The 25,640-nt window shown below is 45.9% G+C and overlaps 1 protein-coding gene across 1 annotated transcript; it reads right to left on the reverse strand.

Annotated features, from left to right (window-relative positions):
* Nucleotides 1–14,143: 14,143 nt before the first annotated feature.
* Trissin (trissin) lies at nt 14,144–21,933 on the reverse strand. The gene is made up of 2 exons (XM_077628741.1): nt 21,768–21,933; nt 14,144–14,553 (listed from the first exon to the last, which is right to left on the reverse strand). Exons 1-2 carry the CDS (start codon nt 21,799–21,801, stop codon nt 14,192–14,194), a joined length of 396 nt encoding a protein of 131 aa, XP_077484867.1. The 5' UTR covers nt 21,802–21,933; the 3' UTR covers nt 14,144–14,191.
* Nucleotides 21,934–25,640: the final 3,707 nt, after the last annotated feature.

Here is a 25,640-nt window from a genome sequence, read left to right on the forward strand (position 1 = left end):
GCCAGCTTTCCCTCTAGTTATATTAAGAACCAGCACGACGATGCCAACTAACCGACAGAGCTCTGTGATACGTTGTTGGAGAATGGCGCATGCTCCATCACACCACTTCGTCATCGTCGCCATCTGTAGCCAGTGTCCCGCAATCAGCTTTTTATGTGGGCTACGTGGGCACAATGCCGGTTATAATGTTTTTAAGCCAGCGCAGTCGAAATAAACCAACGACAGTCCGAAATAAATAAACGACCGTCTACACGTCGCGTTATGGGCTTTCGACAAGGATGCTCAGATTCTTTAGCTGTGCCGTTCGTTGTAGCTGTTACATTGAAAAAATGAAAATTGGTTTTTGGGGAAAGGAAATGGCGTAGTATCTGTCTCAAATATCGGCGGACACTTGAACGGCGCCGATATGGGAAGGGATAAAGAACAGAATAATAATAATATTAATTGGTTTTTCTGGGGGGAAAGGAAATGGCGCAGTATCTGTCTCATATATCATTGGACACCTGAACCGCGCCGTAAGGAAAGGGATAAAGGAGGGAGTGAAAGAAGAAAGCAAGAATGAGGTCCCGTAGTGGAGGGCTCCGGAATAATTTCGACCACCTGGGGATCTTTAACGTGCACTGACATCGCACAGCACACGGGCGCCTTAGCGTTTTTCCTCCATAAAAACGCAGCCGTCGCGGTCGGGTTCGAACCCGGGAACTCCGGATCAGTAGTCGAGCGCCCTAACCACTGAGCCACCGCGGCGGGTATAAAGGACAGAAAAAAGGAAAAAAAGAGGTGCCGTAGTGGAGGACTCCGGAATAATTTCGACCACCTGGGGATCTTTAACGCGCACTGAGAGCACATAGTACACGGGCGCTTTAGCGTTTCGCCTCCATCTAAACGCTGCCGCCGTGGTCGGGTTCGGATCCTGGTACTATAGTGCCTAGCATATAGTATATTCTAGGCACTAGAGGGTTTGTATCTTTTTCTTTCCTTCGTTCTTTCTTTCCTTCTTTCCCTCTTTCCTTCTTTCTTTCTTTCCTTCTTTCTTTCCTTCTTTGTTTACGGGGGTTTAACGTCTCAAAGCGACTCAGTCTATGACAGACGCCGTAGTGAAGGGCTCCGGAAATTTCGACCACCTGAGGTTCTTTAACGTGCACTGACATCGGACAGCACACGGGACTCTAGAATTTCGCCTCCATCGAAATCCGACCGCCGCTGCCGGGATCGAACCCGCGTCTTTCGGGCCAGCAGCCGAGCGCCCAACCACTCAGCCACTGCGGCGGGTGTGTTATATTTCAACGGTCAAGATTGTCGATGTCTCTATGCACTGCTTTGCTGAAGTCGGCAAGCACGTTGTGTGTGGCCCAACCATAACGCGTACACGCATAAGAATTACACGCCATGACTGGCGTTTGAAACATGGTTTTGATCGACAGACGAACTCGGTCCAAACTCGTGAATGGTAAAACTGCGGAATCCTACTCGGGATCAGCATGGCTGCGGCAGCAGCTTGGGCCATCGCTTGGAAGTAGCAGCAAATGTCATTACGGCTGACTGGGGCCGTTCGATGACAACGAAGAGTTCCGGTGTCATTTTTACCTGTCGAAAACTTGGATGCGCTGGCGGCGAGACGAGCTAGGTGACGACCCATGTCTTCGGAGACGGCGTGGAGAGCCTCAATGGCTCACAGTCGAAGAGCAAACCATCTGTGCCTTCCGATTCTACAGGGCCAGGAGTTTGCAGGGAAGTGTCGGCACAGGCCGGCACATTAGACGTCATCAAGTCATTGAGAGCTGTTGTACAAGGGACGTCTCCGACGTGCTGTGCAAAGGTCATGACTCGCCGTTGCACGGACTGCGGTCGACTGTGCTTATATTAAAGAACTTTGCGTTCTTCTCGCCAACATTAGTGATGTTGTGGAATGTGTCGACGCCACAGCGCATTGGAATAGAGGTTCGTACAAAGTCTAACCCAGGCGTGATTGAGAAATCAACGAGATTATCTTGCATGAGCCAGCAGAACTACGAGAACAGGAGCAACCACGTATATTCACTGACCTAAATGTTTGAGTGTTGCATTGACATGGAATCAAAACGACACCACTTATTGAATGATCAAAGACTTTGAACTTGAAAAGCGTGCGCCATTCACCGCCATTTAATGTTTGGGGTAGTTGATCTTTACCAAGCAAAAGCAATTTAAAGGCGAGTATAAGCACAATTTAAAAACTGGTTGATTTAGGGAAACTTGGCTTGTTTTGCTCTACAAGTTATTTATTTTGTGTTTAATTACTGTGCTCATGCTCAGTTTTTTTTTTGCGAAATAAATTTGTGGCCAATGGCAAAGGTGCACGAGGGTACGCATCTGGAAAACAGCTAGGACCCGAGTTTGAGATCATTTCATTTCAGACGAATTGCTCAAATGTCTTGTCATCCTACGTCTCGCTGTTTTGCGTTATGTTTAAACATAGGCCAGTGTTACAGCTGAAGTTGTTCAAAATCCCCAATCCTGCATTAACAAAAGCACAGACCTTTGGCCGAGTTGGTGCATTGCAATCATCTACAAGCGTGTTGTCGAGTCCTTCTTTGTCCCTGTTTTTTTGCGCTTGTACATGACTACATTAACAAAATATGATTTGGTAAGGCAGTAATTAATCTTAAGTAAACGTATGTCTGTTGACATAGTCTAAAAACTATTCCCCAGCGAGAGATCTAAGCTCCCTATCTTTCACCAGAAGCGCAAAGCAGCAGCGAAAAATACTAAGCGGAATCATCACAGGCTAACGGGCATATTGTGTCATTTGAAATTGTAATAGTGAGATTATTATTTCCATGCCTACTTCACGGTGCTGTATCGTGGAATTTCAATTGATGCATTTATTTAGCACCGATACATTGCGCGAAAGTGGTTGTTGTACATAAAATACCAAACTTCACTGTAGCCATTGATAAGGCGAAAGAAGCTGCAACGGAGTGCCTAGGAACAAACAACGTATTGCCGCTCCCCCGCACCAAGCCTAGACGCTGCGTCTCCTATGTTCACACATGAGTGCGCGAAGCTAACGTGCAGAACCACCCATCCATTCAAATACCGTGTGCTGTGCGCCGGGTCACATGGCAGTAAGAAGCTCCGCCCATTGTGGAATTTTTGCGCTGGTCAAAGTCACCACATGCTGATGACGCGACCTTGAAGGGGCCACGAAACACATTTTCAGTGCATTGTTTTGCCTGTTGGTAGCATAGAATGAGTAATAGTGATGCTATTAGCATCGGTCGTACCGCGTATACTGTGGTTTTTAATATTTTAATTAGCTCGCAAAAACAAATTCGTTGCGCTGACGGTGTCACCATAAAGTGGCGGCTTTTAGCAGCGGATACGACATCACTTTGTGCGAGCTTGATTATTGGACAAAGAGTAAATATACTGCAAATTGGGTAAATGACTAGAGATACGTTTGTCGAGCTTTTGTGTATATATTACATTAACAAAACCAGCTTGTTTGCCCTAGATAAAAGCACTGTAAATAAAAACAAAAAAAAACACGCCACCAGAGGCAGTGGCTACTTTTTGCATCGAAGGACTTTGCGCCTCTCTGTAAGCATCCTACGACCTAGCACTAAGCACTTATGGCTCTCTATGTATCTGAGAGCGGCTTTGCGGAATCGATCCGATCGAGCCATTGCACTCTATAAGCGTTCGTTTCGGTCCCAAGGAAGGATGCGTTCGTTTTGCATTTAGCAGGCAGTGCGCACCGTCAGTTTGTGGAGAATCACCGGGTGGTGGCGCCAGATGGCGCCACGTTCCCGTCAACAGCGCGCGCTCCTTGCTGGCCGTGGCCAACCAGCGCGCTAGGAGCGACGGGCGATGGTTGGCGGTAAGCAGTAGCGGAACGCGCTATGTTAAATGTGTCTGATATCTTGCGCAGGCTGTCACACCGTCGCAGTATCTCGCGCTCGAGTTGGGATCCATAAGTGACGGAACGTCAGTGATCAGTGTTCCCTTCTGCGCCATCGACGTGACGGTGAAGCATCGCTGGGTCAGCTGGGTTGTTGTAACCATGGTTGTTGTAACCATTCAAACGGCGCTGCCAGCCTTGGCATGAACGAGTCACAGAGAACAGGCAACCATGGTGTGAAAACTTCCGCCAAGTGCTAAGATAGGGCTAAGATAGGCTGTTTTGATTGGTCGCCCTAGGTGTCGTCATTGGGAGAGTGAAATGGGGGTGGAAAGCTGCGCGGAAATCGAGTTGAGGGCAGCATTTTGTTTGCTTGTATTTTGAAATTTCTTCATTGAATAATTCCCGTTCCTATGCATCGATTCTCGTATTTCTTTCTGAGTCAGCATCTGTGTGGCATAAGGAATCCATTTGAAGTGTAATCGGCCTCCGTTCAAGCGGTGTTTCGCATCCCCTTTAAAGGCAATGCGGTTCGAGGGAAAATGTAATGAATTAAAAAATATTCTGAAGCGTATTCAGGGCGGATCTTGCATAGTATAAAATCGTCATGAAGTGCCAAAAATGCGTAATAAAAATGAACCCAAAACGTTGTTTATATTACTTATATGCACAAGTAATGCACTGCGTGGAACGATAAACAAATTATAGATAAGGCACCAGCAGTGCGATAACGTGATTCGCACTTTGTCTGTCGCTGGGGAAGCACATAAGGTGACACCCAAGTAGTGAAAAACCCACAGTGACTCAAGACAACTGTGCTGGTCAAATGTTTAGGGGAATCACCCAAGGTTAGGGGAATGCCCCAATTCGCTCGCGCCGTACCATAAGCTTCCCGTCCTGGTTAGCTGAGTTGGTAGAGCGACTGCTCCAGTGAAGCGGTGGTAACGGATTCGAACCCTGCACAAGGACGAATTATTCTTTAACTAAGGTGTTCTGAGAAAGCTGTATAGCTTTCCTTTTGTTGCCGTATGGCTGCGCTTGAGTGGACGCCAATGAGTAATTACCCCCTTATTACTCAAGACAACCCAATGGAACTCGAGGCGCGTACAGGCATGAATTTTATTTCTTGATATTAAATCATTTATGTGAGAGTGTCGCCAGAGCTCGGGTAGATCCCGACTTTCGCAAATCTCGGGCCATCCCGCATAGTGCCCCAGCGCTTCACACTTGTGTTACACCTGTGACAATGCTATGCCGAAAAACGCGGTATTCTAACTGAAAAATTATTTTTTTCAATTGTTTAAAGTTGTAGGTGACACACTATGTATATTACGTTGGACTCACCTCTTGCTGTGTGCTTCCATGAACGACGTCTCTAGATCGCGGTATTAACCTCTAAAAATTCACACTGACCGCTACGACTGCCCAAACAAGCGAAGCGTTCTATGCGTCCTATCGGTTCGCGCCACTTGCGACCTCACTGAATATCATTACGCGTATGGGTGTGAAATGGCAAGTTCCTACCGTTCTTAGGAACACCAGCGCTACGTATGAACAGGAGGCCTTGACTCGCAAAAATTGCTGCGGCTTAATTGATGTGCTAGGCACTTCGCCACTGGCGGTCATGTTTCGGCGCTTAAGAGCGCGGCCAAAGTCATACGTGCGAGCCAGAAACTTCCGCTTTAAATGCTCGCTTTCACTCTCGCGTCGTGCTGTCGATGTGAAGCGGAGCGCTCATTCCCCAGTGCGACCTTGCTTATTCGCCTAATGAGAGCCAGAGAAGCGGTTTTGATAGCTGCGCCCATTGGAGTCCGCAATATGTGAGGGTGTGGACGGCGTAATAAAAACGGGGTTCCCGCGTCGATGTTACGCTTAGGCTTTCAGGAACGTCGATGTAGGTAAATTTGTGGGAATAAACTTTCACCGCCTAGTGTAGTTCATGGCGCGTCCCTCCAAATCAGAACACGCGGAAATCTTCGCATTTCGTCGCCATTTAAAAGCGGTCTCGGTGACCTGGAATGATCGATTTATCTTTTTGGCACCCTCGCTGCTAGCAGCCTTGCGCAAGTGTGGATGTTGTGTTCGTACTGGTGGAATAATGGCTTTGGAATTCGGCTGCTGATCTAAAGGTCGCCGGTTTGATCCCATCAGCGCGGTTGGAAACGAGCACATGTATGCTGTGCGAAGTCAGAGCAGGTTAAAAGGACACTCCTTCGTTTTTTTCTAACCACCATGGATTTTACCGAAACTTGCAAATATGTTCTCTCGAGCCTTCTAATTATTTGTGCGGAATTTCGAAACCGGGCGCTGTTTTCTTTCGGAGAAAATTAATTTTAAATTTTCCTGTTTTGTGGCCTAGGCCGGGATGATTTCTGCGGGCAACCTTGTATGTGTGACACACTTTGATACTAGCTTCGGGTTTGCTGAAAAAAAAAAAGGCCATATTTTTGGTCAGTTGGGGCAAATGTTGATCGAAGCTGTCGATTACAGTCACCAGTTTAGGCAATCAACAAGCACACGAGCGGTTTCGTTTGACAGTAACCGTGGCGTCATATTTGGCATGTCTTCACGTCATACATGAGTTGAAACGGTATTACGGTTTCAAATTCTTGATTTTTGTTATTTAATAATCGTTTTCCCTGTTACATCAAACATTGTTCATTGGAAATAAAACAGAGAGGCCCTAGAGGTTCAATGGGGCTGTTAACTCAAAATGTTCGAAACTCCTCCTGAGTCGCCGTTTAAAGAAACCCACGTGGTCCTAATTAATCCGGAGCCCTCCGCTGCATCCTCACTCAGAACTCATTGTGTCCCTTCAGGACGCTAGACCGCAGATTTCATAGTTTGAAATTTATACGTTAAAAGAAATACAGTACAGATAGGATATTCCAAAATACAATGCAAAATACGAAAATTTAACGACGTTGATGGCTTGAGCCACCGCGGTGGCTGAGCGGTTATGGCGCTGGGCTTCCGGCCAGAAAGACGCGGGTTCAATCCCGGCCGCGGCGGTCGAATTTCGATGAAGGCGAAATTCTAGAGCCCCGTGTGCTGTGCGATGTCAGTGCACGTAAAAGAACCCAGGTGTTCGAAATTTCCGGAGCCCTTCCCTGTGGCGTCCCTCATAGCCTGAGTCGCTTTGGGACGTTAAACCCCCATAAACCTAATTACAGGCTTGAGTCAAAATGCAAAGATTGCACGGTCATGATGAATGATAATAAGCTGTGCCACTCATTCATCACGACCATGCAATGAAGGCTCGAATCATTTATAATCCTATTTTCTTTTTTTGCTTATCGCTTGTATTATGTATTCTAATCATGCTCTATTTCAATACATTACCGCAGGGCATTTTGGCACTACCGTGCCTACCCCAACCCCCGCTCCTCGGTCTCGCTCTTTTTGGCCGCGATCCTGCTACTACGTGCTTCTCAAAAATTGTGGACGCCAACCCTGTGCATTTAAAAATAATGAGGGGGTATCAAAAAATCAATTATTTCATCCATTATAAGATGTAAAACAAAGGACGCGTGCGTTTGAAACATCAGCATTACTTAGGCTCTGTTTGACACACCCCACCCGAAAAACGATTAGAATAAATAAAATCGATTTATTGGAATGGCAGTATTTCTTCCCTCCAGGGATTTCTAGAGATTCGCGCGTGCTAGCAAAGCTTTACTCTATGTACCCTGTCTAGATCACATGAGTAAAATTACGCATATCTGCACTGTTTTGTTGCTCCGAAGAATTTATTTCGAAAATGTCGATTTCGTGATTCCAGTTGTGCTCAATTTTACGGAGGACGCTGCATTTGTTACGTGACAAGCATTTCCCGCTCTCTGAAAGCCATTCCACGCTTGCGGAGCGGAAAAATTACCGAGGTTCTCCTCGGCTGTTATAGAAAATGTTTGATCTCGATAATCTTCTGTATGTGTGACGTCACCGCTACGCCACACAAAGTGCTACTTATATCTCCTCTGTCCAGCAGCAGTTTTCTTCCCTGTTTTATTCGGCCAAGATTTTGGGAAGAAACCAACTTGTAGCAAGAAGAAGAGTGACCTTCAAGAAATGTAATGCATTCATCAACTCGAAATGTTCTAAAGTCGCCCTTACAAGGGTTGTAAATTTGGATTGCCTCGTTTTGTATTTATACTACCGGGTGCGCTTGAAAAGAAAAGCTACACGTGGGAGATTTTTCAAAGTTAACAGCGCCATCGTACCGTCTGTAGAAGCCAAAACACTGTGACTTCTCAACAGCGGGATGAAACTATTACCTGCTCACGAATGCGCATGAAACATTTCTGCGTTCACTTTCTCGGCAGTTATAATGCGCCATTTGCAAAAATGCGATCCATGTCTAACCTGTTATAAAATTTGCCCGTGGTCAGAAGCGGACGGACGTGTATCTCTCTGAAACGGCTCCAGTAATTTATTCATGTGAGCTCGCAAGCGACACCACAATACCTCATCGATGCCTGTAACATCAAACTAGCGAGTCGCATGGTTCGCTGCACCTTGGCAATGGGCTCGATAGAGTAATGGTTGCCTTTGCCTAGGAACACTTGCATTACAGAGCATATATGCCTACGGACATCTTGTCTGCACCAGGGACCTATAGATCTTTTCACGACCCTCAGGAAAACTAGTTTTCTTGGCTGTGCGGAGAACGTTGGGGAGCTTAATACTGAACAATTTCCTGTACTATGAGCACAGCCCAATGCCCAATATGGCGGCGCCCATGCACCTCTTTTTGAAAAGGTCTATATTTCGATAGGTTTGATCTCACAGGCCACTGCCATCATCTTCATCATGATTCTGACTTTGGCCACTGCAGAACAAATGACTCTGTCGTATCTCTTCAATGAACCCTGTCCTGTGCCAGCTACGGCAGCTCTATTCCCTCAAACTTCCTGCCCCCCTGACTTTCTGCCACCCCCTGCTACACTTGCTTCCTCTTGGAATACAGAATTTAGATGAGTCTAAATACAGTAGACTCCCCGCACCCCTAAAGTAGTCCGTTAACCTTAAAAACTATGGTTATCTTGCATTCGCATTACGCGTCCTGCCAAAGGCCATTTCCTCCACTTGATTTAGCCACCTCCCCGACCTCACTCCTCTCCCCCCTACGTACGGCGAGCGCCTCCTCCTCCGAACACAAAGACGTCTATCCCCCACCACACCGTAAGCTAACGGCGGCAGAGGCGAGGGAATGGCGACAACTACAGACGAACACCTTTCCTAACCTACTCAAGTATCACATCATCTTCCCCGACAGATATGACAGCATCTGCCCCTGGTGTAGCGGAATTCCAACAACATATCATGTAACATGGGGCTGCTCCAGTCCCAAGCCCCCCGAACTAGACAAACATCACTCCGAGGAACAGTGGGAGTCTGCCCTGCTCAGCTCTGACTTGGCGACGCAGCGAAAGCTGATATCCCAAGCAAGAGCAACTGCGGTGGACATTGGGGTCCTGAAATAAGGACTCCACCCAAAATCTGTACTTTCGCCTCTCTATCCTACCTTTTTGGAATAAATGTTTTCTGCTACTCCTACTAGCCACCGCGGTGGCTCAGTGGTTATGGCGCTCGGCTGCTGACTCAAAAGACGCGGGTTCGAACACGGCCGCGGCGGTCGCATTTCGATGTATTCGAAATTTTAGAAGCCCGTGTGCTGTGCCAGAGCACGTTAAAGAACCCCAGGTGGTCGAAATTTCCGGAGCCCTTCACTACGGCGTCCCTCATTGCCTTAGTCTCTTTGGGACATTTAAAAACCTAACCCATCCACTTTACTTTCGACTAGGACGTCGTTATCCCGAGTTTGTTCCCTAAGTGACTGTGCCCTCTTCCTGCTTCTTAAAGTTGCACCTACCATTTTTCTTTCCACAGCTCGCTGCGTTGCCGTCCATTTCAGTTGAGACCTTTTAGATATCCTCGACCTTTCTGCCCCATAGGTGAGGCGAGTATTGGTAGTTCTCATACTTTTGTCTTGAGGGATACTGGTAAACTGGCACTGACGATCTGAGACTACCTACCAAATGTGCTACACCCTATTGTTATTATTTTTGTTTCGCTCTCGTAATCCGAGTCTGCGGTCACTACGTGGCCTAAGTAGATGCATTCCCTCGCCACTTCCAGCGCTTTGTTACCAATTGTAAACTGCTGTTCCCTTCCGACACCGCTGAAGATAGGATATTTTGTGTAGCTCAATTCAACGCATTTTAACGACGGGCTCTTAGTCGGAGGAAACCTGAACTCAGCAGATGGCGGGGAATCAAATCCTTCAAACGCTGCGGCGGAGTGGTAAATTCGCAGAGCGATGGGACCACGCCAATAATAATGTCCATAATTTTCTCAAGAGCAATATGGCCGCGCTGAAGTGAATATTTTTGATAAGCGATCTTTCACCAGCGACATAGAGGCTCTCAAGGTGACTGAGTATAAGAATAATAATATATAATAAGTATAATAGGCGATTCGATTTTTTGAAGCGAATATATAATTTTACATATGCGGCTTACAGAACATGCGGTTCTGCAAACCCTTGTACCAGTTTGAACACTCTTTGTAAGTGCGAAACCATCAAGGGAAGCCTACTTTGGCGGGTTAGCTGGTAACGTGCACATTGCAAATATTGCATATAATTTACTGTACCCAAAAGAGCATACTTCACCGGAGGCTGTTTTTAGACATAGCTAGGACACATGTTGACAAAGGAAGGCGAGATAACGATGATCAGATTACCATTGTGGGCTCTGTACGGCTGCTTTGCCATGTAGTCGTAATTTCCATTACATAAAGCCCACAGCAAATATACGCTACCCGAACTGGGTTAGTAAAACAGCGGAAGTGGGTTAATGCGGCTACCGCGCGTGGCCCACTTGCATTAAAATGCAATGCGCGGATGTGCTTCGATAGATGGCTCGAACTGTGCCAGCCGTGGATGCTGGAACATCTGTGGACTGCTTTGCTCGGATATGTTTCGCGGCTCGTCGAACGGCGACCACTCTGCGACGTGGCAATAAAATAAACACAGATGAACGAAAGTCTGACCATAATGTATCACAGCCTTGTGACATGTGGAGCATACACGTGCGTCTTTTCCTTTTCGGGTTTTGTACTTTTCCAAGTCAGGAAGTCCGGAGAAGGTTAAAGCTTGAACTTTTCTAACAATTAAAGCAAAAATCTGCTTTTCCTAGAAATGTTTTAACGTTAAACTTCTGTCGAGATATTTCTAGACACATAATAATTCGTGAAAGCTCGTACTTCTGGAATGTATTTCTTTACTTATCCTTCAGGAGGAATAAACAAAAGCATAGCGCGGCAAAAAATTTATGGTTGGATTCTCAAGAGTAATACTTCTGGGAGTTCCTCCATGGAGGTTGACTTTTTAAAATTCAGTCATGTGGGTGAGTTTCATTAAAAGCTGAAGAACACAGGAATATTGAGCTTTTGGGGCGAATCAATCGGGAACTCAGGGAGAACAGTTAATCCTTTGAAAATGGTTTCGGAAGTTTCTCTGCATGCAAAGTGTGTTTCCAAAATTAAACCATGAAGGTGATAATTTTTATGGCTGAGGAATTAAAGAAAGATACTCTCTGAGGACGAATTAATCGGAATTGAGAGAGACACATTTGCGCCCCGGGGATAACGTTTTCCAAAGCTTGAAATTCATTTACGTTTCGAGATGTGTATACTACAATATAAATTTCGCATGGAGAGGCAAAAAATCGGTTCACTCAGACAAGAAATTTTTGCATACAGCTGTCAAGCTAAAGCATATTGCGCTTACTTTCGAGCATCAGTGTGAATCTAATCGTTAACCGGTGACTGCTAAAAACAGTAAAGCTCACGAGGAGCGCAGTTGCTGCGACGTGAGACGCTATAAAAAATATAAAATTTCATCTTTGAAGACATTAGCTGCACCTGGAGAAAAGTAAGGCATTAAAGAAAGCCCACAATGAAAATAAAAAAAAAACACGTAGCAAATGTCTAGCTTTTTTTTTTTCATTTCTTAAATTTTTTTTTCTTCATAGCTAGCTCTGCATTCGCAGAAGCTCAGGGGCCGCGGTAAATTTCCCCGGGCGCATAACTACTACTACCGAAGACGTTTTCGCTGCTTTGGAATCGATTATGGCACCATACAGTACTATCCGTTACCATTTCTTCGCATTGCATGTCACGCCCAAGCCCGATTTTTTATCCTAACTAAAGTTTGGCGGCTTATTTTTATTAATTTTCTTGGTTGTTTTTATTTTGTTTGTGTATGTCCTTGCTATGGTTTTTGTCTTGTTCCATCTCTTCGTTTGTAAGTTCATGTATTCCAACTCTTTAATGACTCCTATTTTGTGGAGTTAGTAGCAGTACAATGAACAAATAAATAATAAGTAACGAAATATACTTTCCAAGCTGCCCGCTTTCTGTCGAGATTGCTCCTATCATTCTCTTTTACAAAGCAGGCTACGTTGGGCTTAATTTGGTTATCACTCTTTCTCCGGCATCTAAGATTCGGCTCCATAGCTGAGTAGTGGGCGTATGAAACTTACGTACTACTGGGGACAAAAGTATCCGGGACGCGAGTTCCAGGAAAAACGTTCATTGCAGCTCCATCTCGCTACTCAGTCGCCTGATTTTGTAAGGCATCAAAGGCCTAAATGCTCCTTCCTTTATTCAGAGTATAAGGCGATCGACTGGGTGTCGAGGTGGAGCTGCAATGAGCGTTTTTCCTAGAACTCGTGTCCCGGAAACATTTGTCCCCAGTAGTTGATATTTTTATGGGATATTGGTAGGTTGCTATAACAGCACGAGAATGCTGGCCGAATTTAATGCAATATTTTATTTTTCTTGTAGCGTCTTTTCTTTTTATGATTCAGATTTACTGTAACTAGTGAGTCTAGATATACTCATTAGCCGTCAGAATTTTTTGCTCACAGCCGTGTAGGTTAAGCAGTACTTTTGCTTCTTTACGTTAACCTTTAAGTCCTGCATTGCAGTCTCTTTCTCCTTGAGTCACCAAGCACACGCTGCCGCCTATAGCCTTGGTTATTTATTAAAGGAAGGTCATAAGCAAATTGAAACTTTTTAAAACGTTCTCTTTTAGCTCTGTTCGTACCTCTTTCCAGTCCAACCATCTGAAAGCTTGTTATCAAGTATAGAATGAAAAACGCAGAAAAATGGCGCCCTTCTGACACCCTATCTCATGGATACCCTGTTATTCCACATGCTTAGGATTATGCTTAGCAAGGAGGTCAATAGTCACTTAAACCAAAGAAATCATAAGTGAATTTTCTTGTGTTGCTAATAAATGAGAACCTAGCTTTCTAATCATATATAAGCTAAAAGACAATTGATTAGCGAGTAGAAGTACAAGCCGTGAGCTCGGATGCCACCAGCAGCATATGGGGATATTTTTTCCTTCATAATCAAATATATTTCAGGTTAGCAATGATTGTAGTGCTAATTTCTCTTCGATCAACACCACAAGAACCATTCCCCTCTACTTTCTTTCCGTTTCAGTGTCTCTTGGCTTCTTTGATGTGTATATAATAACAGGCCCCTCATTTCCCTACTCTTTTTTGCTTTCGCCGTTGTGCAATATTGTAGAATGTTTCAGAGCATATTTACATGCGCTTCTTCACGCCATGGTCGCAGGTAGCCATCATTAGTTATGATGTATCGAAGGAATCGAGTTATGTAGTACTTATATATGAAATATTATATTTTTATTCTAAAATCTAATCCTATTCAGAAATGAATTATAGTATCGCCTAATTCAGTACATAATAAATGAAATGTCTGGTATAATGGTATTACTATAATATGTTGTATCCCTTGCCTAAAAAGCGCCAATACCCCTCGTTGAATGAAGTCAATGCATTTTCTAGTTCTCGCATTTTATAAGCGAGTAAACGCTCCTGAGCACCACATACTAGTGTTCTACACAACTTAACTGATTAAGGTTATAGCTTGCGGAACGGCCCATATGTTCGGACCATCCATACGAACTCTATCATACCTTCCAGACCAAAGCTGTCGTACGTCGGTGGAAACTGGCTGACTTCGCCGGATCAGCTCTGGCAATACTGAATTTGGAGTAGTAATTGGTATTTAATAAATGATGTTTTCGGTCTCGTCGCCCTGTCCGCCTGCATGGTAACCTACACTCATTTCAGTGTTTGTCATTTCGCCATCTCCCCCTCCCTCTACAATCGTTTTAATGACACATTGAACAGCTTCCAATAAGGTCAATAACAACAAATAAATGAGATACGTTCCATATAAATCCCGTTTATTCACTCCGGGATTACTCTAGAAGAGGGCCGCCTGTCGCTGCCGCGCGGGCAGCATCCAGAAGAGTGCCCACGCGTCCTGGCGAATACCGTTGCCGGCTGCCGCGCCATCTCCTTCCCCGCGCCCTTCAAAGGTGGCGCTGTCGGCCGAGTCGAGGTTGCTTGACCCGCCGCCAGAGGCCGCCATGTCTCGGAGCTCGGAGCCGGAGGCCCCGGCTCCCGCCGAGGGAGCGCTCCGCTTGCGGTTGTAGTTGAAGCAGCAGGCCCGGAACATGGCCGTTCCGCACGCAGTAACGCACTCCGGTCCGCAGGCGTTGCAGGCGCGAGAGGCTTCCCTTCCGGGCACCAATGCGCTCAGAAGCAGCAGCATGGCGCACGACGCTGTAAACGCGATGCATAGACAATGTGGAAAAATTGCGAACTCCTTACCAACCCTTAAGAAGCCGAACGTCCCTTAGCCCTACTTCGCAACGTCCCAAGCACCACAAGCATCATCCGTCATGCGCCTGTGACATGGCTCGTCGCGACAACTACAGAGCAGTGGAAACTTTCCACACGCTCTGACTGCTGCGTAGCACGTACCACAAACCTCTCGACTCTCCGTGTCTGAAGTGTCTCGCTCTTATTGGTTGACTGGGATGTGGCGCCACAACCTTTGCCGACCAATCCTGAGTTAGCAAGACGATCCGCGCGGTTTTTCCTCCGAACATCAGCTTTAACGCTGTTCCGTTAATACTCGAGGCCAATTCAAGACGCTTCTCTTTAGCACGATCCTCTTGACATCAGTACCTCTGTAGTTTGAACTAACTGCATGCTTTGTAATGGAGCCTCCCACGGGGAAGTTTGGAGGGAAGCAGCCCGTTTTCTTCCAAATGCTTAAATGACTACTCGTAGACTACTCGTAGAAAGGATGAAGGTGGCAGCTAAAGCTTTCCTCGGTGATTATGCGACGTGTGAAAGAACTGCTAGCTTTTGTCGATTTTATTGAGCAAGGCTAGTACCGGCTGTAACTTATAACGTTAACTGCAACCTCCCATATGCAACGCCAAATTAGTTATATGTCAGCCTATGATGAGATCATTTGCATGGCCATCTTTAGGAATTCTGGAAATTATTCACTGAAACATTTGGAATGCATGTTAATTTATATATTTATGCATAAGACCTTCAACACCAGAGGGCGCTGAAGAGGGGAGTGGCTATGGGCTGGGCAACGTTTGAAGCACGGGAAGCTCAGAGTAAAGTACTATACGAAGAACGCCTGAGGAAATTGGATGATAACAGGTGGGCAGCTAAGGTATTTAAATACCTGTACAGATAGGGCGTTGGCACACAGTGGCGGAAGCCAACTAGAAAGCTGGCCAGTAAGTTTGCCAGAGACGAGGAAGGAGAAAGAAAGAGCATTAAACGACAGGTTAAAAACGTCGAAGGTAAACATTGGATAGATTCAATGGAAAAGCAGCATAGTGTAGAACTATATCGATGCTGGAAAGGCAGATCAGGAAGGAAACGTTTTATGATAACTCAAGAGGCAGTGCCCTCCTCTTTGAAGTAGAACGCGCAGCTACAGAAAAAAATTTAACGAAGAAGATGACACATGTGCTGTGTGTGGCAAATCTGTAGAAACAATAGAACACCTCATCCTAAAATGCGATGGTATCCATCCCGATGTCGATGCAGGCACAGTCACTCTTCCTGAGGCCTTAGGGTTTAGAGATAACAATAGTCATGTAAATAAATCAGCGATGAAAATTAGCAAAAAGCGATTGGAGGATTGGTGGCACAAAAGCAGAGAGGTGACATAAGTTTTAAAGTGTAGGAAGACGTTTTTTTAAAGGAAATGGCAAATTGTATTAACAACTTACAGCAGAGTAAACAAAAATAAAGGAAAAAAAACTGGGCATAGTGGCAACAACCACTTCCCCGTTTCAAAGGGGATGCTCCTACATTCCATCCATCCATCCAGCTGGACGGGAAGTACCAAATACGGAAGGTGAATTTTTCTTTTTTTCTTTTTTTTCGTTTTTCTTTATTTCGGCCGCCGCGGTGGCTCAGTGGTTAGGGCGCTCGACTACTGATCCGGAGTTCCCGGGTTCGAACCCGACCGTGGCGGCTGCGTTTTTATGGAGGAAAAACGCTAAGGCGCCCGTGTGCTGTGCGATGTCAGGGCACGTTGACGATCCCCAGGTGGTCGAAATTATTCCGGAGCCCTCCACTACGGCACCTCTTTCTTCTTTCACTCCCTTCTTTATCCCTTCCCTTACAGCGCGGTTCAGGTGGCCAATGCCATATTGAACAGATACTGCGTCATTTCCTTTCCGCAAAAACCAATTATTGTTATTATTATTATTATTATTATTATTATTATTATTATTTCGAAAACTTGCCCGCTGGCACACGAAGATGCTATAGATAGGCTATAGTAGGTTATGGAGGCTTTTTTCTTCCAGAAACCTGAGCAGGCTCCGGCTCTTAGCCTTGTCCATTAGCCATAAGGAAAGTTGTCCGTGCTGGCTTGTTTGATCCCAGATTACACAATGGTGGCAAAAGAAGAAAGACCGAATTATAGATTGATGAACAAAGCTCTATGTCCGCAAAAGTGGTTCCAACCCTCTTTTAATCGAAAAATGAAAGCAACAACCGAATATTTAGTCCTAAAGGCGCGAATACTTGGTTGATGGGAGTTATTGACTCGGACAGAGATTGTGACAGGGGAGTGAGATCGCTAGCGCGGGGTAACAAAATATTTATATTTTTAAGTAAACAGCGGTAGAAAAAACTACACAGGACGAAAGCAGATATACATTACCTATGAAACGCCCTTTAATGTCCTATTTCTGTCTTCTTTTCAATCTATCAATCACTCAACCAATCAATCAATTAATCCATCCATCCATAAATCAATCAATCAATCAATGTAGTTTTTCTTAGCATGGGTCAGACGAGCCGGTAATTGTGCAAATCTTTCTTGACGATGTGTTAGCTATTAGAGCGATTTTGCATGTTTTTGTGTTTATGCTTGTGCTTGTGCCGGGCACCACACCATTGCCCTGCGAATGCACATATATTAAAGGCACGCAGTAAGGAAGCTAGTTGATGCAATTGAACAGTAAAAAGGGTGGAGAATCGGGTTGCCTAGCTGAACCATGCGTGCGCCTTGACCTGCATTAAGCTACAAGTGACCTAAAAGTATAAAACAAAGTGCTCGCTTCGTTTCTATCTTCGTTGTGGCTCACAACACCAGCACCAGTAGTTAAATTATTTCTTAGTCACGTATGTCACCGCAACGCCTCAACCGACCTTTTTATTTGAGCGGACAAAATGGGCCTTTGAATTGCGTCAAATACACTAACGCGACTCGAATGATTTGATTTCTTTTCCAGAGACCAAGCGTGTCGCCAATCCACGCCACGAGGCAAGAAAGAACTCAGCTTTCAAGCACTCACGGCTACAGCTCAGCGCAGTCGCTCTTAATTAAACGTTGTTCTACGCTTTCCGAATGCTTTCGTTTAAATGCGTCACTCCGTCAATCGGATCCGCTGGCCGGCTCTGGCGGCTGGAAAGGGCGTCGCATTCACCAAGCCATCGGCTCGTTGCCGCGGCACCGGATATTGCTTGCTCTCGTTGCCAGGAAATAACAGCGGCCGCGTATACCTTTCACGTGATAAGCAATGGAGTGAAGCCGCGGAAATCTGCCTCGACCAGTATCATGCAGTGGAGCACACGATGAGGCGACAACTGGTCCGCACGGAGAACAAGAGACACCCAGCTGTTCTAGTACCACTACTCTTGACTATCACCCTTTTTCAGAAACTAGTGTTGGTAGTGTAGTTCTAAGGCAGGTAAGCGTTCAACGGCTGCGCTTAGGAAAGCTTTCTCCGCGGTTGCTTCTCCATCGGTTCCCGCCGCGTATCCAAGCCACCAGTTTGTGCGCCGTTGATAGATACGGAGAATGTTCCATCTATTATCATGTGAAGCTGGAAGCGCCGTTCATGACCGCTGCATGATAGTTGAGTACTTTAAACATATAAGCGAATAAACTGCTAACACAACACGTCCATTATATTTCATAGTGCGCGCATCGAATCAACTGCACACAGCGCGCCATTAAAAGCGAGCGTCTTGCAGTTTCCTTCCACAGCACCATATGGTATACTGTCACTTTATCGCTCCTCGAAATTGTGGGTGTTTTACTAAACTTGCAAACACGCGCTGAGTTTCTTTCAGGCTGGTCCGAATCTGATTAAATTATTAAGTATACCTGCGCTATGCTCTGCACGCCGAGGCTACTGCAGCATTTTAAATGTTATCCGCAAGGTATTTACTTGTACCCGGGCTCGAACCCGACCACGGCGGCAGCGTTTCGATGGAGGCGAGAGGCAAAAGGAGCCCACGTGTTGTGCGACGTCAGTGCACGTTAAAGATGACAACGAAAATTGGTTGTTAGGGAAAGGAAATGGCGCAGTATCTGTCTCACATACCGGTGGAGACCTGAACCGCGCCGTAAGGGAAGGAGTAAAGGAGGGAGTGAAAGAAGAAAGGAAGAAAGAGGTGCCGTAGTGGAGGTCTCCGGAATAATTTCGATCAACTGTTGATCTTTAACGTGCACTGACATCGCACAGCCCACGGGCGCCTTAGCGTTTCGCCTCCATTGAAACGCAGCCAGGTGGTCGAAATTATTTCAGAGCCCTCAACCAAGGCACCTCCATCTTCCTTTCTTCTTTCACTCTCTCCTTTATCCCTTCCCTTACGGCTCGGTTCGGGTTCTCACCGAGACATGTGAGACAGGTGCTGCGCCATTTCCATTCCTCAAAACCAATTTTCAATTCTTTTTTTCATATAACCGTCGTCAATTGGAATTGAATCATTGTTTTTGGTTTGGATTAGGGTTTAGTGTTTATACTCTTAAGAAAAGAAAGACGAAGCCAGGTCAAAAAGTGGTAGGCACTAAAGTGGTATTCTTCTCACGCCCATTTTTCCCCGCGCAAATACCTGTTTGGGATTATCTACTGAACCTTGGCCAATCCCCCTGCGTGGGTATCTGCCATGCTTACTAAGAAGAAGAAGTGGTAGGCCTGACTATGCTTACGACCTTGATACAAGTCATGAGACTAGTAGAAGTTCATCGATTTATTGAAACTAGTCGCCCACAAAAAGTTTAGATATTCGCATCGCATACAATGGTGATGGTACATAATATCACGTACGTACAATAAAGTCTACTCACTAGCCTGGGTGAAGAGCATGTACGGGAGCCTAAGATTTGGGTTAAAGCTATAAGGTTCGCGAACGTGTAGTTTGGAATATAGGGTTGTTTTTTTTTCTCCTTTTGTTAAAAATTCTGGTACATGCTGTATACTTGCGCCAGCGGGCTCACTGGTCCTGGAAAACAAGAGTGGTTGATATATTTCGAAATGAATCATGCTATTCGGGCCCTCCCTAAGGCATCTTCTACAGGTCGACACCTAACAAGAAAATGAGCCCCAGGCTTTTCTGCCGGTCTTTTCTTAGTCAGCTAAATTTAGAATGCGATGAAGCATAAATAGGATAAAGAGAGTAGAGTCTATTCACGCCGAAAATATGATCGTAGTCGTCTGCCTAACTTAAGACTGTTACAAGTGTAGCAGAATGTTTTGAACAAGAGTTGCACCGCCAATAAACTAGGTATGCACGTGTATGTGCCGTCGAGGAAGACTTAAAACCGTGGTCACACTCTCATGCAATTGCTTATTCCTATTTCAAGGGAGAGCCAGTCTTCATAAAGAATGGGAGGCTATTCGCTATTTATTCTCATAGATGTGACACGCACGCCGTGGGGTAAACTACGTCGAAAGTGCGCAATACAGCTTGTATACAGTCATGACGCATTTGCGTGTCGTTAGGCCCTTGCCACACGCCCGGCTATCGCAGTTGGAAACGGTGAGGGAACGGAAAATTTTCTGAGCACCAGTAAGGTAGAAATGACTGAAGATATGCATGCATTGCTCCGTAGTTGGTGGAGTGATGCGCTTAGCGGTGCACCTGACCGGAGCGAACGATTGGGCTCATCACTCCTGGGGCAACAGAGGAAGATAATTCATAGCCCGGTTATTATTTCGATGGCATGTTCTCTGAACCACAAGTATTTATACCGTGGTTAAAAAGAGTAATAAAAATTAATTTGCTGTCTTCAAAGATGATAATATTTTTATTGGCCATTGCGGAGTGATGAGTTTATTCTCGGAAAAGCAAATAGCACACGAATATATATATATTTTTTCGTGAGCCTGATATGCGGCTTTGTTGTCTTCGACTGAAGCTGTTTATTCACGGAAACCCAAGAAACAAAACAAAACAAAACGTAAAACAAAATTTTCCGGAACACTCTTTAGTGTACATTGAAGACGTGGTTGCTCTTTTTTTCTCTCTCTCTAACTGCGGGGATGGCTCAGTGGTTATGGAGCTCGGCTGCTGACACAAAAGACGCTGGTTCGATCCCGGCCGCAGCAGTCGCAATTCAATGGAGGAGGGATGCTAGAGGCCCATGTACTGTGCAATGTCAGTGCTCGTTAAAGAACTACAGATGGTCGAATTTATCCGACGTCCCTCATAGCCTAAGTCGCTTTGGGACATTAAACCTCATAAAACTTTTTTCCCCTCCGGTAGTGACTTTGGGAGCACCCTAGCCAGGGACGTAACCTACCTCTTACCAGCCTGCCTGAGTGCCAATACCCCCACCCCCGCCACTACGTGGGTAAACCTCGTAGGAGGGAAAAGATTGACCCTCACCATTTTTAGAAACACTTCGTGGAAACATATAGTATCTAAAATTTTCACCGTTGCTTCCTGTAGAAAGTATTCGCTAGATTTTCAACAATATGTAAAAGTAAAGTACATATCCGCCAGAGACCAGTTAATGTCAGATCGTTTATAAAACTCTGGCAACAGAGCTCCAGAAACCACGGTCTGACCTCTGAGCTACATTACTGATTACGAGCGTCCCTTCCACGCTGTTCTGCGAAACCTGCCGGCAGGGCCTGCAGGCATATCCATACTTTTCCTTCCTTCCCATTGACTTCCCATATCACTATGGCCTTAATGAACTGGCCACGATCAAATCCGAGATGAAGTGATGCACGGCTGCAATTGTTTGCTCCAGTAATGGCAGAATCGACTTTCGAAAGGAAACAAATATGAATAGGATGCAGAAAGGCAGCAAGGCGAGCTGAGAATGAATTTTCTATACTATATGCACGTGTCCGCAATGTAGGAAGACCGCTCTCGGCAGAGACACACCGTTATCCTTGCGACAAGTTCTTGTCTGCTTTCTGCACCGCGCCCGCTGTTTCTTGCCCATTTTTTCTGGAACATTACTGGATACCATTAACTATTGTTCGCTTCCTAACTTAACATCCTGTCTTCCTGCCTCTTAACACTACACTGATCATTGCCTTTTCCACACCTCACTTAATTTAATTTGATTAAAAAGAGTTGAAAACAAGGCCTTTGGTGTATATTACCTCAAGGTATCGCATTGACTGCCCAAGCTAGAACGCATACTCCTGACGCCCCACACGAAGGGTATCGAAGAAGCAGCTTGAGCTCCCAGCTCTTACCTGACACCAGGAGTCTGCCCAGGTTTGCGGCCATCCTCCTATCGCCAGGTGGACAGCTCCGTTCGCCGTCTGGTTGCGGGATGGAGTGCTCACAGTGGTTTATATAGCGTGCGCCTGGACCGCAGTCTTCGTTAGTGCGCCCTTGTTCGACGAGGCCACTCGATGGCGGACAAAAGAGCTCGGCCCACTCCGCGGAGGCGAGATAAGCAAAGGTGGCCCTGCCGGCCGCGCCACGACTCCCTCGAGAACGGCGTGTCTGAGTGCGTGTCGCTACACAGGTGGGCGAGCGAAAGTTAGCCACTGGTTTCCTCTTCCTGCACTATATCTTATCTTGCGTCGATATAGCTAGAGCTTTATGCGACAGTTGTTTCGTGGTTGCTACAGCTCAGCAACGTGTTGCGCCTTCCACCAAGTGGCTTGCATCGCCTACGCAGCATTCACAAGGGAAGCCATGAAGAAGTGGTGATGTGGTCCGTGGTTCTTGACTAATGGCCGCCTGTCCACTCGAGATTCTTTGGTGTGCATAAAATACTTATTTGAAAGGGTCGTGCGTACTGTATCGCCATGCGTCATCAACTGCTGCACGTTGGTTATGACTGCAACCTCTGTTCATTTAATTGTGCTCCATGACAAGTTTCATGCATTTACGCGTAATTTGTGGCCACGGAAACGTATTCTTTCAGTTGCTCTAGGCTAAATTTCATAATAGTGATGCTAGTTTTTATTTGGTTTATTTCACGTACTTAGGATATATTGAATTGGTATAACCGTGCTCAGAGAAGTTGACGGCTGCTTTTGACACTAGAACTGCGTGCTTTTACGAAGCTGATATTTTTTAGTATGAATCTTTAAACAGCGCGAACAAGACAAGGACGTAAGAAGAGAAGTATACCCCTGGCACTCAGAGCACCCGTGTTTAGGTCTCTTCGTACGTCATTGTCTCGTTCGTGCTGTTTTGGGAATGATGAGCCATCAAATCATCCAATCTTCTATTTTGGTAGTGTGCCCGGGATGGTCCAGAACAAATACGCACGCATTCACTCTCATCATCACAGCCCGTTGCTGTCCACTGTAAAAGAAACGCATCTGCCATCGATCTACAAAAAGCCCGGTCCTGCGTCAGCTGCGGTCACTGTATGCCTATCACTACAAATTTCCTTATCTGCTCCGTCCACCTCCTTACTCTATGTCATCACGTGCTATTTCTTCCATCCCTTGCAGCCCAGCCTATCAACCAACAGATCATCGCTTTCCTACTCTTCTGATTGCATGTTCCGTAAAAGTTAAGTTGCTTTTCTTGATTTCACACAACATATAATTTACTGATGTTTGCTCCATAATCCCCACGGTTCTCCCCCTGTCACTTTAAAACACCCCGATTATTTTCCTTTCCATAGCTTTGTCGCTTGTCCTCAATTTAATTTCAAGCCTCTTGGTTTGCCTTTAAGCCCAGAGTTCATGGACGAGTACATGTAGGACACACTTTGTTCTTTTTTCTGGACGGTTGTTGGTAAGTCATCTTTTTTGACCTCAGAGTGCCTGCTGTGTGTACTTCAGTCCAGTTCATCGTCCGGATGTGAATTCACTACTGGGCTTAGATACATGTACTCCCTTAGAAGACACCAGTACCTAACTGCCTAGCAATTGTAAATTGTTATACCTGTCTCCTTTCCAGATTGTTGAACATTGTGTTAGGTTTCTAATCTTGATATTTAGGAACACATTTGCGCTTAACGTGTTTCAAGTCCTCAGCTCTGCGCAATATTTCTCGCCTGAGTTATTTTTCATGGCGATATCAGCAAATCGGGGTTACAAGGCGCTTTTCGTTGGCTCTTCGATCCTTGACTCCTAGAACATCCTCACTGCGCCCTCTTAAGAGCTCTAGTAAGAATGCCGTGATAAACAGCGGATACTATGTGTGATCTGCACATTTGTTGTCGTAGCTTTACGCCTTGTGTTCGCTGTGCATGACATGCACACCAGTTGTCAGAAGTAAGCAACCTGAGAAGTTCGATTCCAAGCCATGCAATGTGGCTCCCTATGCATCGACAGCTTTTAAAATCTTTTGAACGGGAGAAGAGTTTTTTGCCTCAACCCACCAAAACTTAAGATTTGCGTGGATTTTACAACAACCCGGTCTACGCCACTTAGGAATATACAACTTATGCTGGAAACTTTTGAGAAAGACTGTACATAATGCGGGCAGATCATTTTGTCCAGAGGGCACCATGAAGCACAATTTCATCATCCCGGATCTGTGGTAATGTTTCATTTTACAGCGACAGCTTTTAAGTGCCCATTTCCGGTTCTGTGACATTGGTGTAACACCACACCACGCTGATTGGTCAGCGTGAGATGACGCCACGCATGAGGTCACTTCAGCGTCCGTTGCCAACGCGCTAGGCTGAGTGGTCCGAACCCAGTGAAGCCATGAGGGACCGTACAGTGAAGTAGCACGCTCTACCAAAGTAGAAGACAAATATTAATCAATAAAATATAATATTCACCACCGTAAAGAGCTCTCACTGAATATCACGTTGGACAGCGGTAAGCGTCTTGAGGGCTCTTTTGTACCAAGCCTTTATCTTATTAAGAGAAAATGAGTAGTAACCAAAAACAGACGCCAACATAACCTCACAGACAACTGAATACAAAACAGATGAAGAGAAAGCGTAATCTTGCCTGGAACACTTCCTGTTTCTTGCAGAAGAAATACCATGGCCTACTTCCAATGCTTGTAGGCAAAGACGCGCTAAAATGAAAGAGCATAAAGTAAAACTTCTGGGGCCCGTTATGAACGGGATGCACACCAGCCGAAGAGGATTAAGGCGAAGATTCCATCCACCGGGATAACCATGGTAGCGGCAATTTCGACCGGTCGTTTGACCCCACGAGGACCTCACGAAAAAAAGCATGTGTTGGGAACCTGCCTGGGGAATCTTTCCACTCTCTTCACGAGGGGGGGGGTTGGAGTGGTGGAGGTGACCTTCCGTTTGTCTGGTTCGCCGCGAGACGCGACCAACGATGTACAAGGCGGCGGAGGCAAGAAGAGAACGGCGCCTTCCTTTAATTAACCGTGCCTGACAAATGCCATCCCGACCGGAGAGAGTCAGCCAAGGTTGTAGCCACGGCGCCGCCCCTGTGTTTGGATGGACACGTGCTGCTTGGGGCGAATTAGCAGCGGACCTCGAACCCTCCTCGCCCATCCCCATGGTGCCTCCGCTTGCTATGTGCTGTGTCACTCTTCCGATCTGTGCCTCGTGTTCAACTGGCCACCGCCCTGTGAAGGGGCCGAGCGTTAGAGTATTAAACAAGCGTCCTAAGTGAGAACGAACGCTCTGGGCCCTGACGATAAGGCTGATCCAGTCGCTCGAGGCTATGAACTTTTAATTTATGACTGTTTGCTCTTTTCTAAATTATGTACATAAGTTTCTTCAAAGTGCCAGTAAACCCGCTTGTTTTTCGTTTTCTCAACCTTCAAGTTCCATCTTTCCTCAGCCCGAAGGCTCAGACACCCTACCCGACGGAGTCCAGGTTCGAGTGAACCCCTGCTGCACGACAGGCCCAATAAACTTAATAATGCTGCCTAAGTGGTGACATTGACACCAGTGACTTAGAGGGAAGGATTAGAAGTAGTTGTCTTCCTAAGTGATCCCTATTCTCCACAGTGGTTAATGTAGGAACTCCTTTGAAGCCGCTGTCCTCAGATGTAGTCTGTCTAACGTTGTAAAACGGGTAATATATGACGCCAGCTGCATTGTCTGAGTTCATTTCGGCCGGCCGTACTAGGCAGTGCTTTGCCCCCTTCTCGTGATCGCTTCTGGCCACATAGTGCTGCCATTACCGAGCCATAGAGCGCTCCTCCAGCCGGCG

The sequence above is a fragment of the Amblyomma americanum genome, chromosome 6 (assembly GCF_052857255.1).
Source record: "Amblyomma americanum isolate KBUSLIRL-KWMA chromosome 6, ASM5285725v1, whole genome shotgun sequence".
NCBI classification, from domain to species: Eukaryota; Metazoa; Arthropoda; class Arachnida; order Ixodida; family Ixodidae; genus Amblyomma; species Amblyomma americanum.

Excerpts from the sequence above, each read along its gene's own strand:
- Trissin (XM_077628741.1), bottom strand. The coding sequence starts at position 21,801 with ATGGCCGCAAACCTGGGCAGACTCCTGGTGTCAG. Across the intron at positions 14,554-21,767 it reads GGGCAGACTCCTGGTGTCAG|CGTCGTGCGCCATGCTGCTG; the intron begins GTAAGAGCTGGG and ends TCGCGTTTACAG.